Source organism: Dermacentor silvarum, chromosome 4 (assembly GCF_013339745.2).
Source record: "Dermacentor silvarum isolate Dsil-2018 chromosome 4, BIME_Dsil_1.4, whole genome shotgun sequence".
Taxonomy (NCBI): Eukaryota; Metazoa; Arthropoda; class Arachnida; order Ixodida; family Ixodidae; genus Dermacentor; species Dermacentor silvarum.
This window is the reverse complement of record NC_051157.2, coordinates 134901788-134917055: the sequence shown is the minus strand read 5'-3', so window position 1 is coordinate 134917055 and position 15268 is coordinate 134901788. Positions and strand designations below refer to the sequence as shown.

Here is a 15268-nt window from a genome sequence, read left to right as displayed (position 1 = left end):
TACATTTTTGTTTATATAGGACGAATATAGGTCCTCTTATCGAAAGATTGACCCACATTTCTGAGAGGCAGCTTATCCCCGTTTATAACATTTCTACCACATTGGAAGAAGGGAAGAAATTCTTAAATGGTTTTTTTATTCTTTTTATTGCTAATTAGGTTTCTTTTACCGGAGAACATAAGGCGCCTGGACACCAAGGTTACATTGCCATCGACGACGTGACATTTTCGAAAAGCTGCAAGACGTATGATGAAGGTGCGAGCATGTGAGAAAACTATTGCTATTAAAAATATACTGTTTAGCTCAAGGAGACTTGACTGCACTAATGTAGAAATCTCAGGTTAAAAAAAGGTGAGCAGAGGGTGTGTATTTTTCCGCTAATATTTGATCGGTATGTCTTGGTAAAATTTCACGCTGGGCAGGCTCGTTGAAGTTCAAGGCATGCATATTAACGCCACTAGGATAAAATGCTGAAGAAGGGAGTGGGAAGGATGCAGAACTATCTTTTCCTGAGTATTTGTTTCGTCGTTGCTCTCATAAGTTCTCCTGGGGTTGGCATCGCGAGGTGTCCGTAGTGAAAGCAGGAGGCCGGTGGTGCCTTGGAACATAAGGCAATGTCAAAGTATGATTCCACCAGATAATATCTTTCAACATTTGGGAAATCTGCGAAAATTGTTCGTAAAAGGTTCTCTTATTCCCATATACTAAAACTTCCGTAGATTCTAAACTCGGCCTCGACTTCCCTAAGTGGACAGCAGCACAGCCGCTTGACTGAAGGGATAACTGAGCCTCGATGATAATTCGGGACAATTTTCTGAGTAAAACTATGCAACAGGTACTTTTAGGGCGCAGTTAACTGTATACTGGAGCGTACTCCTGTACTGAAACATACAGGAGGTAGAGCAGTTAACATGTAGATATTGCTGAGAATGACTGAAGAGCTGTGTGTTCGTTTGAGCGGCGGCTCTGTGCAGTGGTGCGAAATAACAGCTTTGAGCCGATGTCCGTTTAAGAAAATGCTCATTTACAACAAAGCTGTTTATGGCTAGGGTTCCTTGGATTTTTCGGGTGCGTAAGCAAAACCACAGGTGCCGCGCGAACGCGCTCGTGCCACTGCTCGCGCGTTCGTCGTCATCTTCTTCCACAGCTGCCTCATCAGCATCCTTCGGATACGTATTTTGAGCAGATTAGTTAACAAGAGGCGCCATTTTCAAGAGGCACCATTTCAAGACCCCCACAGACTTTCGCGCGGCGTAAGAAGTCGCGTTTGCTCTCCGTGAAAGCGTGCGTCACGCTAGCGCTTTCACTCACACATACGGCGCACGGCGACGATTTTATCGCCCTTAAACTTTATACGGAACCTCACGGCGACGTTGACGCCAACAGCAGAAATCCAGTTGAAGCGTTTATATAATTGCTATCACAATAATAAATGTGTTCGTACCTTCGTTCAAAATTCTCGCTCACGTCTGCGTCGTGCTATACAGCTTTTCTGGTCATCCAGTTTCACATAGTGGAATGGCTCATGTATTTTTTCTTCTTTTCCTACATTTCAGTTACTGTTATTTTGCCCACTATGTAGAAAAAATGAGATCAGATGCCATCATCTATTAGTGAAAATCCACCACAGTTGTGTGCTATGTTTGCTACAACCTGATCAGAAGTTCATCGGTGAAAACGGGAGTCAAATTTTACGCAATGAGGGTTTGCACAAAAACCATTTATATCGGGCTTTGGGCGTGCTGCAGTGACCACATTTATCTGTTTAATGTCAACTGTCGCCAAAAACGATTAATGCTTTTTGTGAAGCGGCAGTAAAAAAAGCCGGATACCTTTATTAAATGAACATAACTCTGTTACACAACATTCACCACACAAAATCTAAATCACTAAAGAGAGGCATGAGTGAAATGTTTGTGATTTTTCAAATGAGGATGTTAAAGAAACGTGTTTGCACTGGACGCGTAGTTAATATGAAGTAACATTACTACATAGAGTTTCTATATATTTAACAGTGACATGCTTGTTTTTTTTTTCTAAAAGCCTAGCGGTTTCTAATAACAAAAATGAGGCTATAGTCTGGCTATGTGTAGCACATGTGCCGGGCCATACCTATTTTTCTGCACCATCCACAGAGTTGCCAGCGTCCCCTACGACAACACCGCGACCGTCCACCTGTGAAGATCAGGAATTCCAGTGCGGCAACACCACCCAGTGCATTCTATCGACTCAAGTGTGTGACTTCAACCCCGATTGCTCAAATGGAGCAGACGAAGCGCGGTGTGGTATGTACATTTTTCCATGTCAAGTATATTCTATGCGTGACTGAGGTGGAACAATGTGCCACGCCTTTGAGAAAACATACTGTTTCCTCAAAGCATACAAGCGTATTGTTCGATTCCTGGTCACGCCGGCCACGTTCCTGCGGTAGAGGAATGCAAGAAAGCCCGTGTACCGGTGCTTTGGATACACCCCATGGAGCAAAAATTTATCCGCATCCAAGCAGTACGGCATAGGTCGTAACAAATTGCGCAGTTTTTAACATTAACTCCCACAATTTAATTCCTATACTACTCGACTCCAGAGTAACTGAATAACATGATAATAACATGAAAATGCTAAACCGGGTAAATGTAAAACATTTATTTAAATTTATTTGATTTTCGCGTTCCATCACTAGCCCGTAAAGTGCTCCTCTACGTTACCGCTGTCGTATGTGCCATCTAAGGACATTGAGCCAACAAATTTAAATTTCAGCTGCAATGAAGTCTTTTGACTTATATTGGCAGAACAATTGAATGAGGAACGCTTCTACTCCTGTCTCTTCCTACTAGTACAACACCCTATTTATTATTATCCACACTTTACGAAAACGAAGTTATCTCGTCTGCACTGAATCAGGTTCATCTTTGTGGCGCAGTGATGACTTAGACTCATTGAATGGCAAGCCACATAAAGTTTCATTTAATTCTTTCCTAGGCGTTTCTCTGCAATGTAAGAGCTTAGTTTTGTTTTTTCAATTACTCATTAGGCGGCCCTCAAAGAAGCCGTTTTTTCATAGGGTTTTCGTTGTTGTGCTACGCGGCATCAATGAGTTCATTTTACGTAGCATAATGAATGTGCTCTACTCAGACCCGAAATAGTGGCATATGGTTATTCACTAACAAGACTTCGGCAGGGTGCGCATTTCCTCTATTGAAACAGCATCGTTTCTGCCAGGCTTAATAAAGGTGCGCCGCCGCCCAACGACGAAGGTCGACCCCATTTCGGACGAACGGGACATGTGTTTGAAGCTCTAGATTGATTTTTTTTCTGTTCGCTTGCAAGCGCAAGTAATCGCAGCGCTTCTTCCAAACATGCGTTCCACATATCACACATAATTAAATCACTGGCATGTCGGTAATCCCATAGGAAAACTTTCGACCGCTCACTATAGTTCCTTTGTTCGTGGTAAATACCCATTCGGATGTGTATCACACATCCTTTTTCAGACAAACGTTTTTATTTTATCTTCATTGTGCCTTCACCTTTATTGGGGTACAGGTATTTCAGATAGAAAAGTGAGAGCCGTGTCTCTGCACTGTGTCGCCGGGGTCATCGCATGGATAGGCATCGTATTATTAACGCGAGTGGAGCAAGTTCACGCTAGGTTTCAGTAAACTTCAAAATTCAAGCATCAACTTGCACGGCGAGCTTGAGCAAAATGTGCAGCGCAACCATGTAACCATTAAATAGAAACCGAAGGTAGTTGAACACACTGAATAAATGGCGCACTGCGCAGTTACAAAGGTGGACGCCACATTGTTTTATGCGTTTAGCGGTGGGCATTCGAAAGCGCCTAATACGCGTTTCGTTGGGCTTTTGCATATGTCTGTGCTCTTAACATTTTCATTCAGAACCATTGTGGTAAATCGCACCAAAGCCATCCTCGTCACAAAAGTTCAGTATGTTACCTAAGCCACCTGTCACCCAGAAATTTGGCGCACGGGAATGCGCAAGTGCTTGTTCACCGCTATCGCCTACTGTAAAGATAATTTTGACTGCAGGATTCGGAAACTGATTGTACTTGTCGGTTCATTAATGTCCACTTTTCTTTCTCTACGCGCTGCAGCAGAACCCCCCCCCCCCCCCCATTCCCAGCGGTATTAAGGCGATAATAGCCGTTTTGGCCTGCTGTGTTTTACGCTGGTGCGATAATAAAATAATACACAGTACCTTCAGGATAAACATCGCCATTGGCCTTCGTGCCTTATACGTATACAATCGGGAGGGTTCTTTAGGTGCACTGACCAACAATAATTGTGGTATCGATAAATGAAATTTAAAAAAAATCACCGACGGTTACGATACTCCCTAATGCGAATTTCGAGCCCAGCTGTTTAGGTGTTTTGAAATCGCCATATGTTGTGGAAATAATTTTATTCTGAACGACAGGGTCCTCTCGGCGGCGGCGCTGAGCCTGTGTTCGGGCAGCTCGTTTAAGGGCGATCCACACGACAGACCAAGTCCGCGGGCCGATCGGTCACGTGATGCGACGTCACGGTCCGCCACGATCCCGTCCGGCGCAGAGCACATCCACATGGTGGACCGCCATGACAGACAACAGGGCGCACCAACCAGCTACACTATCGACCACAGTGCTCTCGACTCAACAAGCTCGCGAACCCATGCCAACCCTTCGCGCCCGCGCCACACCCATTTATCCCGCATTGGAGTCATCGAAATGGCTTTTGCTGGCTTTTGCTGAGCCAAAAACTAGATTGCATTTGGCCGAAGACATTGTGTTGCCAGACATTCGTTGGCAACGCTAATATCCCTGTGGTTCGCAAGCGGTCCGCCGCCAAAACAGAAAAGGGAAAAGCCTCGGCGCATTGTTGGATCGCGAGGGCCGCGGTCTTGCACGGACCAACGGTGGTTCGCACGATCTGTTGATGTCCTATCTCGTGATGGGCGGACCGTGGTTCAAAAGAGCAATTTAGTCCGTCGTGCGGATCGGCCTTTAGCAGCACCGCAGAAGAAGCATTTCCACAAGTTGGGTCACTCATTGTTCAGAAAGAAAGCGTGAACAAGGGTACGCGCGGCTCGCGCGGCGCACATTCTCTATTGGCGGCAGCGCAGGCAAAGTAGTGCATGCGCCGTCGGTCCAATGCCCACGCCAGTGCTTTGTGCTTGGCGCATGCCTGGTCGTCGCCGTTGAGCATGTCTCGTGCGGCACTCCACTTTCTTCCTCACCCTTTTCACTTTCTTCCTCAACAGCTTAAGGCTGTTTCACATGGCGCGATTGGGGCGAAAAAAATCATTCTGCCGCACACGTCACAGAGCAATTTTCTCTGAGAGCTTTCACGTGCGTCTGCGACAGCGTGATTTCCGTTGCAGCTATGCTCACGAAGCATCCAAGCCTGCATCGCTAAGTGAAAACAACGTGGAAACTAGCCATATATTAAAATTTTCTTAATACTATTTGATAACAGCATGAGTACAATGTTTTTTAATGTTTAAAAGCGTTGAGACTTTACGATCGCTTAGTCTTGAGTGAAACGGTGCACAACACCGCTAGTATGAGCATGCGGCTAGTGCGACCGCGGTGGGGTGGTTTCGTTTAGTACACTCTAATTTCGTTGTAGCGTTAATGTATCGAAGCTACAACTCTGCTTCTGAAGAGTATTTGCGTCTGCAGAAAAATAATCAACGATTGAGTGTGCAAGCCCCTGGCACAACTTGCAGCGATGAAGAGGTTTACGATGGTTACGACCAAGTGGGTACGTGCCGTATGTTGAAGGCGGCGTCTGCTCCCGACCAGGATAGCGTGCAGCGTCTTCTATTAAACGGATTGTGTGAGCTAGAGTAAACAAAAAATGTTCATGAAGTTCTTGAGCTGCTGGGTAGGCTCTGTTAAAACGTAATGGAAACTGGTGTGCGACATTGCTCTGCTGAGGTTACAACACGTGGTAAAACAAGAAAGTGCCTATTTCGACGGTGATCTCTCTTAAGTCACACGTTGCCCCGCCTACATCGCGCCGATTGCTGCGACTCAGCGTCAGCGCGACCAACATGTTGGAATCCCGTCTCAAAGAGCCCTCGACGTCACGGCGGTCGCTGAGCGACATAATTCGCTGTGCCGCTGTGTGAAAATCGCGCCATGTGAAACAGCCTTTACGAGGGACGCCGACGCCGAAGCCAACGCTCAAGGCAGGAACGGGCGCCTAAGAGCTGCTTTCTAATAACAACAATGAATCCAGTATCAAATACTTCGATATCCTGCGTTAGATTCCAGAGCATTTCGCTGAATTTTATAGTACCTTATTGAAATGGGAATTCAACTGCTTCGCTCAAGTTTTCTCTTGGTACTTCAGGTTTCTGCGACTTTTCCAAGGACTTGTGTGGCTTGGAAAACTTGGATGCGAGCGCGCGCTTTGGTTGGAACTGGACGACTGTGAACTATGGCAAGCGCAAGAAATACTTTCCACGTTTCGACCGAAATTACAGTACAGACGGAGCATATGCTGCTTATTCGTTACTCAACAGTGGTAAGTTGTGTTCCCAGTGAAGTCATGATAACATTTGGTACCTGGGAATGTCATATGGCCTACACTAGGAGAGTACGTGCCTGTGTGTGTGCATGTGTTCGAAACGAAAGTTTTCTGTTTTCCTCTTAGCCAACAATTGCCTTCCTTTGGCACATGTATTTCAAGAACAAACAACGTATATACAAATTGAATGATGCACATTTAACCTTACAAGGCGAACTTAAGATTTTTAGCCAAAACAATTCATGCCGAAAAGCTATTTTTAAGCACTACAAATGGAATGCAGAGCCCTTACTACCGTTTTTGATATACTGTAGTGTCTTAGCTTTGAATAGTTCTCAATACCAATTAATAATTAAGTAACCGCTATATTATTTATTGCTTATTCAATAACCATTTCAATATTATCTTGGTATCAATAGCATCTCCGTAGCCATAAATGAACGTGAAAAAAAAGTTATTTTATTTGCTTTAAAGTGGAATGGTGTTTTTGCTTTGGGGAGTTAAGCACCGGGCACTTGGCTTATAGGTAGCTGGCGCCCACTGTCATTAAAGTAAAACAGTATAGAAGATTGATTTCTCTGAGCGAAAGCGAGTTTCAAGAACTACTCGCACACAAACATCACACCAGTACTGACCCCGAGTCTCGAAAGAAAAACTGCAGAAGCATTTGAACGACCTTTTTTAACTGTGGCCACTGCAAAGCCTGTATATGAACCTGACGCCGAATCTGAATCTGCAGAGTTCGTCTCCGAAGTGGCAGTCGTGTCTGCACTGCTGTAAAAACGCAAAGATGTTCTGGATTCCGACAGGATGGCATTGGAATTTGTGCCCTTCATTGTTCGACTGTAGAACCCTCACAAGCTAGCTTATTGGCACTGCTAAACTGAATATAACAGACTGAGTGAAATTTATTATGGCTGTTGGGCTTACGAGAGGTGTAAAGCTTTCCACCGACCACTTATATTTTACAGAGGAATTCTAAAGAAATTCTGGAGAACTTACGATGCATTGTGTTCAGTGACATTGAACTCCTCAATATGAGTTAGGACCTTGTTTAAGAACCCACCTAGGGAATGTCCCTGATGAGTACCCGACACAAATATGATTCCTTTATGTTCAACACGCAGCTGCGACTTCTGGAGGAATAATTTTGGCGCCTACAGTACATCAACGCATACCTGTCTCAGGCGGGACCCTGCGAAAAATAGCCAGTGCATTTCATTGCGCTTATTAAATGAAGAAAGAGACGCCTTTTTTCTTTACCGTTCTGTAGCTTCATTCTCTTTTAGTTTGCATACTCATTACACATACTGTATTCTCACTAGAGCACTGCACGGGCCGATTTTTGCAGCCCGAGCCCGACCCGGGCCCGTTTTTACATTGGGCGGCCCGCCCGAGCCCGATCAAAACTTTTATGGCGAGACCCGGGCCCGGCCCGCGCCAGCAAATATTCTACGTTTACCAGCCCGGCCCGGCCCGCCACCCCTTTACCTTAGGCCCGAGCCCGGCCCGAGACCGAAAGATACATGTTTTTCAGAGTTGAGAGGCCCGAGAATAACTCGCTGCACGTTACATGCGCACCACCAGAAAGCGCGAGCCCGTCCCGGGCCCGGTTCAAAAAGCACACGCCGTGCCCGAGCCCGGCCCGAGCCTGTGAAAAAAATGCTCTACCCGGCCCGGGCTTTCGGGTAAGCCCGAGCCCGTGCAGTGCTCTAATTCTCACTTCTACGTATTCTTGTCGCTCAGTGTATAGCGACAGCAACCAACTTCAGGAGTTATCAGGCAGCATACGAGTGTTTATTGGTTCACGACATCACCTTGTTCTAGACTGCACTTCATCTGCCGCCATAATTCGGATGAAGTGAGTGGAGTAATGGCGTGGATGGAGTGAGAGTCATCGCGGTTGCTCAATTGGTAGATGCGCTATGCTTCATTCGGAGGTTGCAGGTTCTGTTTCAAGCGTTGCCCAAGCTGTATTCTCTCGCCATTTGCGGCTTCATTGACAAAAATCTGAAGTTCTTGTTAAATTTGTGTTATCCATGTCTAGTGGGGATGAAGCAATAGACGCAGCAGTGGGATTCTGTCTTGGCTGGAGGCCGCGAGCGTAGATCGCGAGCTGCTGGCGCCGGCTGAGGCTGTCTTTGTGCCCGTCGTGCGATACTTCCGCCTGCCGTCTGGCGTTAATAAACCCACTTCCAAAGGGGTGGAGGTGCTGGGTCTGCAAACCTGGAACTCCTGAATTCGGACGCTACCACCTGCCCCAACAATGCCTGACGAAATCACCCAACAAGCCACCGCCCAATCTCCGCAGGTCGTCGTAACCGGCGCGCTGCGCCTGCGTGACCCTCCCTTCTTTAGTAGAACAGATGACCACGATGTGGAAGATTGGCTGGCCACATTCGAAAAGGTGAGCGGCAACAATAAGTGGGACGACCCGTCGAAACTGCAGAATGTGTCGTTCTATCTCAAAGACGTCGCAAGCCTATGGTACTACAACCATGAGACCGACTTCGCTACATGGAGTGAGTTCAAGAAACGCTTCGCAGACGTGTTCGACCGCCCCGCCTTGCGCAAGCTCTGCGCCGAACAGCGCCTCCGGGGACGTGCGCCGCAGCAAGGCGAAAATTTCACCAGTTACAGAGAAGACGTCATTGACCTGCGCAAGCGCCTGAATCCGTCTATGCCCGAGCAAGAGAAGATAAAGAACGTCTTGAAAGGCATTGATGACACCTTTCAAATGCTGCTGGCAAAGGACCCACGCACAGTAGCTGAGCTTACGACCTTGTGCAAGAGCTTTGACGAGCTCCGTAGGCAACGCGTCTTAGTGCGGCGGCCGACAACATCAGACGATTCCCTCGCCGCTTTAACCATCGGAGGTGATCACGAGACGCTACTGTCGAAAATCAAAGAGTATGTGCGTTAGGAAATGGCACGGCAGATCTCGTGTTTATCGTATCTGGCAACCCCAGAAGTGCCTACGCACAATCTCGCGCCGTCTATCAGACAAGTCATTCAAGAGCAGGTCTCCGAGGTGCTGCCGTCCGCCTCTCAGCCGCCACCTGTTGCCGCACCACTCACTTATGCGGCTGCCGCAACAATGCCTCCGCGTCGACCGCCAGCGCTGGCCCCTCAACCTCTCCGACAGCCACCAGCTCCATTCCCTGGTGCGCAGCAGCCCATCGTCAACCCGTGGCGTACTACTGACAATCGATCGATATGCTACGTTTGCGGAATTCCCGGTCATGTCCCACGCTTCTGTCGCAGGCACTTCGCGGCTGCCTCGGGTGCACCGAGATACCGCGACTATTCATTCCGCCCCTGGTACTACACTCCACAAGACGCGCCACCTGAGGTATGCGCACAAGACCCCCAGCCAGACTCCGACTTTCAACTCTTTTCTTCCCGTCGCTCACCCTCGCCACGCCGCCGTTCTTTGTCAGCTATGCGTCACCGACCCACCGCCGAGACGGAAAACTGACTGCCGCAGCTCCGGAGGCACGAGCTGCGCCGTCATCGACCTGTGTAAGTCCTCGCTTGGCCCCAGCTAACGTTGTCTAAGTTATTGTTGAAGATATACGAACTCTTGCGCTTGTCGATACCGGTGCCACTATATCTGTCATTAGTCAGAAACTTTGCCGCTCACTTCGTAAAGTCACAACGCCATAGAGCGTTTTCCCTCAATACTGCAAGCGCACAGCGAATCCATCCGATTACAGCATGGACGGCTAAGGTCGTCATTGGCAACGTACTGTACAACATTGAGTTTATTGTGTTGACTTCGTGTTCTCATGATGAGATCCTTGTATGAGATTTCTTGTCGCGCCGTTATAGACTAAGCTCACGCTCAGGTTGAACGTTCTCTATTTGGCGATGTACCTTCTGTCCATATGCCCGTGTCTGGTGTTGACAAGCTTGCCGTGGCTGCTGACACTGACCTGCCCCCTCTCAGTGCCGTCATTGTTCCAGTTTACTGTGCTGCCCTTACTGAAACTACAGTTCTGTTCATGCCATCTAACGTATTCAGTCGCCGCCACCATGCGTCGTTGCCATTTGCCGTCCTAGCACTTCACCAGGACGCCTCCGGAATAATTATTTCCAACGCTACCTCTTGCCCTTTCACGTTCCGCCCTAATGAGACCCTTATGAGACCCACGTTCAGTCAGTGGACGAGGATGTTATCGTGCCTATTTATTCCTACGAGCCCAATCCGAACCCTGAGCTGAACGCGCTCACACCTCACCTTGCATCCGATGACGTGTCCTCGGACATATTTTCCCCTGCCATCGACAGGTAACCTCGCTCCGGATCAACGTGCGCAGGTTATTTCCCTTCTCAACGAGTATAGAAGCTCTTTTGACTTCCCTGCAAGCATCATTAGGTCGAACAAACACCGTTGTTCACAGAATTGACACCGGAACCAACACCACTTTGCGCCAGCGCCCTTAGCGCGTATCACCAGCGGGTCGTTGTATAATTACGGAACAAGTTAACGACATGCTTCAGCGTGGAGTCATCAAGCCTTCCTGTAGTCCTTGGTCATCCCCCGTTGTGCTGGTCAAGAAGAAAGACGGATCAATTAGGTTTTGTGTGGACTACCGGCGTCTCAACAAAATTACTAGTAAAGATGTTCTCGCATAGACGACGCCCTCGATTGTCTACAAGGTGCCGAATTCTTCTCATCGCTGGACTTTCGTTCGGGTTATTGGCAAGTCCCGATGGCTGAGTGTGACCGTCCAAAGACCGCGTTCGTCACATCAGATGGCCTGTACGAATTCAGTCATGCCATTTGGACTTTGCAATGCGCCTGCAACATTCGAGCGAATGATGGACAGCATTTTACGCGGTCTTAAATGGCAGATCTGTCTCTGCTATCTATATGACGTCGTCGTGTTCGCCCCCGATTTTGCTACACATCTCGCCCGTCTGCGCACGATTCTACAATGCCTTTCCATGCCGTACAGTTCACCGCACGTCTACAGCCTACCACCCACAGACCAACGCACTAACAGAGCGCTTCAACCGAACGCTGGGAGACATGTTGTCCATGTACATTGCTTCTGACCACTCCAACTGGGATGTCGTTCTTCCGTTCGTCACTTACGCCTATAATACCACGACACAGTTGAACACCGGATTTTCCACATTCTTTCATTTATATGGCCGCGAACCATGCACCCCTCTCGACACCATTTTGCCATATCGTCCAGACGTCTCCGAATTCAGCCCAGTTTCTGAAATGGCTCAATATGCTGAAGACTGTGGTCAGCTGGCCCGTTCATTTATTTCAGACAACCAAGCGCTCCAGAAAGATCGCCATGACCGCAATCTGACTGAACAAGCTTTCGCCGTCGGCTCCTTCGTATGGCTCCGCATACCGTATCATTCCCCTGGCCTGACTCCTAAGCTTGCCCCCAAGTACCAAGGCCCTTATCGCGTCATCGAGTGCCTCTCTTTCGTCACCTATGTTATTGAGCCTTCTCAACCCAACCTCCGACAAGCGTCGTCTTGGCCGCCAGGTGGTCCACTTTAGCCGCCTAAAGCCATATCATAACCCCCTTGTTCTCACGTCGCCTTCAGTCGCCAGGATGGCTTCCCTTCGCCGCCGGGGTACTGTAGTGGGGATGAAGAAACGGACAAAGCAGTGGCACTCTGTCTTGGCTGGAGTTGCGAGCGTAGATTGCGAGCTGCTGACGCCGGCTGAGACTGTCTTTGTGCCCGTCGTGCAATACTTCCGCCTGCCGTCCGGCGTTAATAAACCCTCTCCCACATGTTTATATATACAAAAATACCACTTTCATGACATTAGCGTCCACAGATATCTTGATTTCATGTGCTTGTGAAAATATTGAGTCTCTAGGCACGCCTTTTCTCAGATACTTCGTTAGTATTATCCTTACTTTTAGACAACCAACGTAAGAGCTGCCTTCATGCACGATCAATATTAGTGTTTAAAGTGTTTTCTGTTGATCTTCAAGAGGGCCTGTATTCTCAGGTTGCGTATCACAACATTCGCCATATTTCAGGTGCACCCCGGGGAGCAGCGAATGTGATGATGACGCCGCGGCTTGGTCAGATCGCTCGTTCCTGTGTCGTACTTTTTTATGTCTACCTTCCTGACCAACGTGAGTATGAACTGTCTTAAAGTATACTTTGACTCCTTCGTTATGAATGTGACATGCCCAAAATCAAGTATAGTAATTAAGTGCAAATTAATTGGTGTGCACCACAGCGTACATCGTTCATCATTGAGTTTGTGCTCTATCCGTACTACTGTTAACTAGGGGTCAAAAGACTACCTTAAAACACAAAGCTGACGTTGAAATGACCTTGGCAACGGAAGAAGCATTGCTAGGAGCACAATGACGATGAAAAAGAATTCCAAATTGATTTGAAGAAGGACAGATAAAGAGAAAGTGTGTATTGAATCTAAAGCGGTTTTCGCAATAGCGGCAACACGAGAAAAAAGATTAGTGAAGTGAGAGGACGTGGGCGGCTTTTATAGCTGTTTTGTCTTAAAACCAACCATTTGAGTGAAACGGGAACTGGCACGAGCAATATTCATCATTGATTCGTTCGTGTAACAATATCAAGCTGTGGCACTGTGAACAAAACAGGAATATGTGAATGAATGAATTCTTTCATTCGTTCGTTCAGAAAAGAGGAGACCGAAGATCAGTGGTTTGGGAGGAGGAAGTTACGAAGGAGAAGTAGACACCCACTTAATCGCGTGAGCCAGGCCGCTATAAACGCCTAAAAGGGCTAACCTGATTAGGTGACGGTGTTTTCGAGAATATCAGTATGTAAAGCTTCTATATGGCGATGTAGAAAAATGTCGTGTGGATCAAGATTCAAAGAGGTACAGTGTAAAAAAACGACAACGAGATACTGCCATATCACGCAAGCCATACTACACTAAGATATTACGCATTGGAGCTTTTAAAGTATAAATTGTGATTCTTTTGATAAAATAGCTAGTGGTGCGTCACTGGTGCATCTGTCATCGAATTGGTCAATGGCCGACTTGGTCGTGCCATCATTGTAACGCCAGCCACGTCTTCCGACTCTCGTCATGCCGTGGTCGTCACGCCATTGTCGCCATACAGGTTTCGTGATACAGTCATCGTCACGCCCTTATGCCACTGTCATGCCATCGTTATCACTGCATCATTATCATGTATTCGTTGTCATACTGTCGTCGGGATTCCGTCCTGTGAGTTTCATGCCCTGATAACGCATCTGAAATAGCATTCACCTTTTTGAGTGGGTATCCAGATTATAGCAAGTTAGTAGCCGAACTACTGAAAAGAATGAAATGGAGGCCAGAGAAAAAGACCCTGAACAAAATTACCTTCCGCTGGAACCAGCATTCATTAAGCGATAAAACTTCGCATAAAATGCAACTATAAAAATTACGGCAGAACTCATCTTGTGATGACAGTCGAGGGTAATGCGAATAGCAGTCAAGCAATGTAGCGACAGACCGCATTCCGGAAGTCACGTTTACTTACCACGTGTAATGGTAATTTTAAGAATTTTGTTACGTGATCTATAGGCCACATACTTCGACATCGTCCCACTCTGCTATGGCACTCGCTTGCCAAGGTTGCCCATCAGCATGGAGGCTTGGCGACAACTGTATGACACCGGCGCAGTGGCAATGAAATGACGAAGGAATGCTATTGACGAACGACAAAGGTGTTTAACGACGATGGCATGTCGACAATGAAATCTAGATTCCTAAATTGTAGCGATGCAATAACGACAACAACGTGACGACGACGACATGAGGGCAATGAGATGACGACGAATGTACGGCGACGATGGCGTAGCGATATGAAGACAACCGGATCAAGGAGCGAGATTGACGGTGATGACACAAGACCAAGATGACATGGCGACGATGATATGAGAAAGGATGCATGATGGCGTATATGTGGCGATGACGCAATGACGGCCATCACTTCACAGCGACAGCATTATCACAACTGAATGAGTATAACGTGATTATGATAGAATTACAAGCAATATATGACGTCGATGGGCGGACAAAAGTGGCATGATGACGACGGCGTGAATATTGGACGAGATTACTGAAGTGATGACAGTGACTAAACCACCGCGTGAACGACTACGGCATACCGACAACTGTGTAAAGACCAGGGCCTGATGACGAGGCATAGCGAGAGTCGGATGACAAAGCTGAAATGACGACGGTGTAATGACCACGATGGCATCACGACCCCGAACCCTAGTGGCTTAAGGCATTAGGCAACTAGGACCACTGGGTCGGAGTAGAAGGCATGGCGACGACCGCATGGTGACAGGCAGATCACGAAGCTAGAATGACCACCACTAAAAGACTATGACGGTATTACTAGGGTGGTGTGAGAACTAATGCATGACGACTGTATGGTGATGATGGCGTGAGACGACGGCGTGATTAGTATCGGAAGACAAAGCTGAAATCACGACGATGCAATGACCACGACACCATTACGACCACGAGTCCATACCTTGCGGCACAAGGTATTCAACAACTTGGGCCATTGGGTCGGGCTAGAAGGCGTGACGATGACGACACGACGAGAGTTAGATATCGCGAAGTCTGAATGACTACTATAGAACGACCACGACGGCATGACAACCAGTAGCATATACCTAGTGCCTCAAGCAGGTAGATAACATGAGCCACTGGTTGGGCGCAAGAGGCTAGATAAACCTAAGATTGCTAGGCTAGT

General features: G+C 47.5%; 1 protein-coding gene across 1 annotated transcript in view; it reads left to right on the top strand.

Annotated features, from left to right (window-relative positions):
* The window catches only part of LOC119448917 (MAM and LDL-receptor class A domain-containing protein 1-like), a 265378-nt gene that overhangs the window by 220666 nt on the left and 29444 nt on the right, over nucleotides 1-15268 (top strand). The window contains exons 43-46 of the mRNA XM_049666561.1: nucleotides 159-255; nucleotides 2136-2285; nucleotides 6354-6527; nucleotides 12554-12652. Coding sequence (XP_049522518.1) covers nucleotides 159-255; nucleotides 2136-2285; nucleotides 6354-6527; nucleotides 12554-12652 — 520 coding nt within the window. The remainder of the gene's footprint in view (nucleotides 1-158; nucleotides 256-2135; nucleotides 2286-6353; nucleotides 6528-12553; nucleotides 12653-15268) is intronic.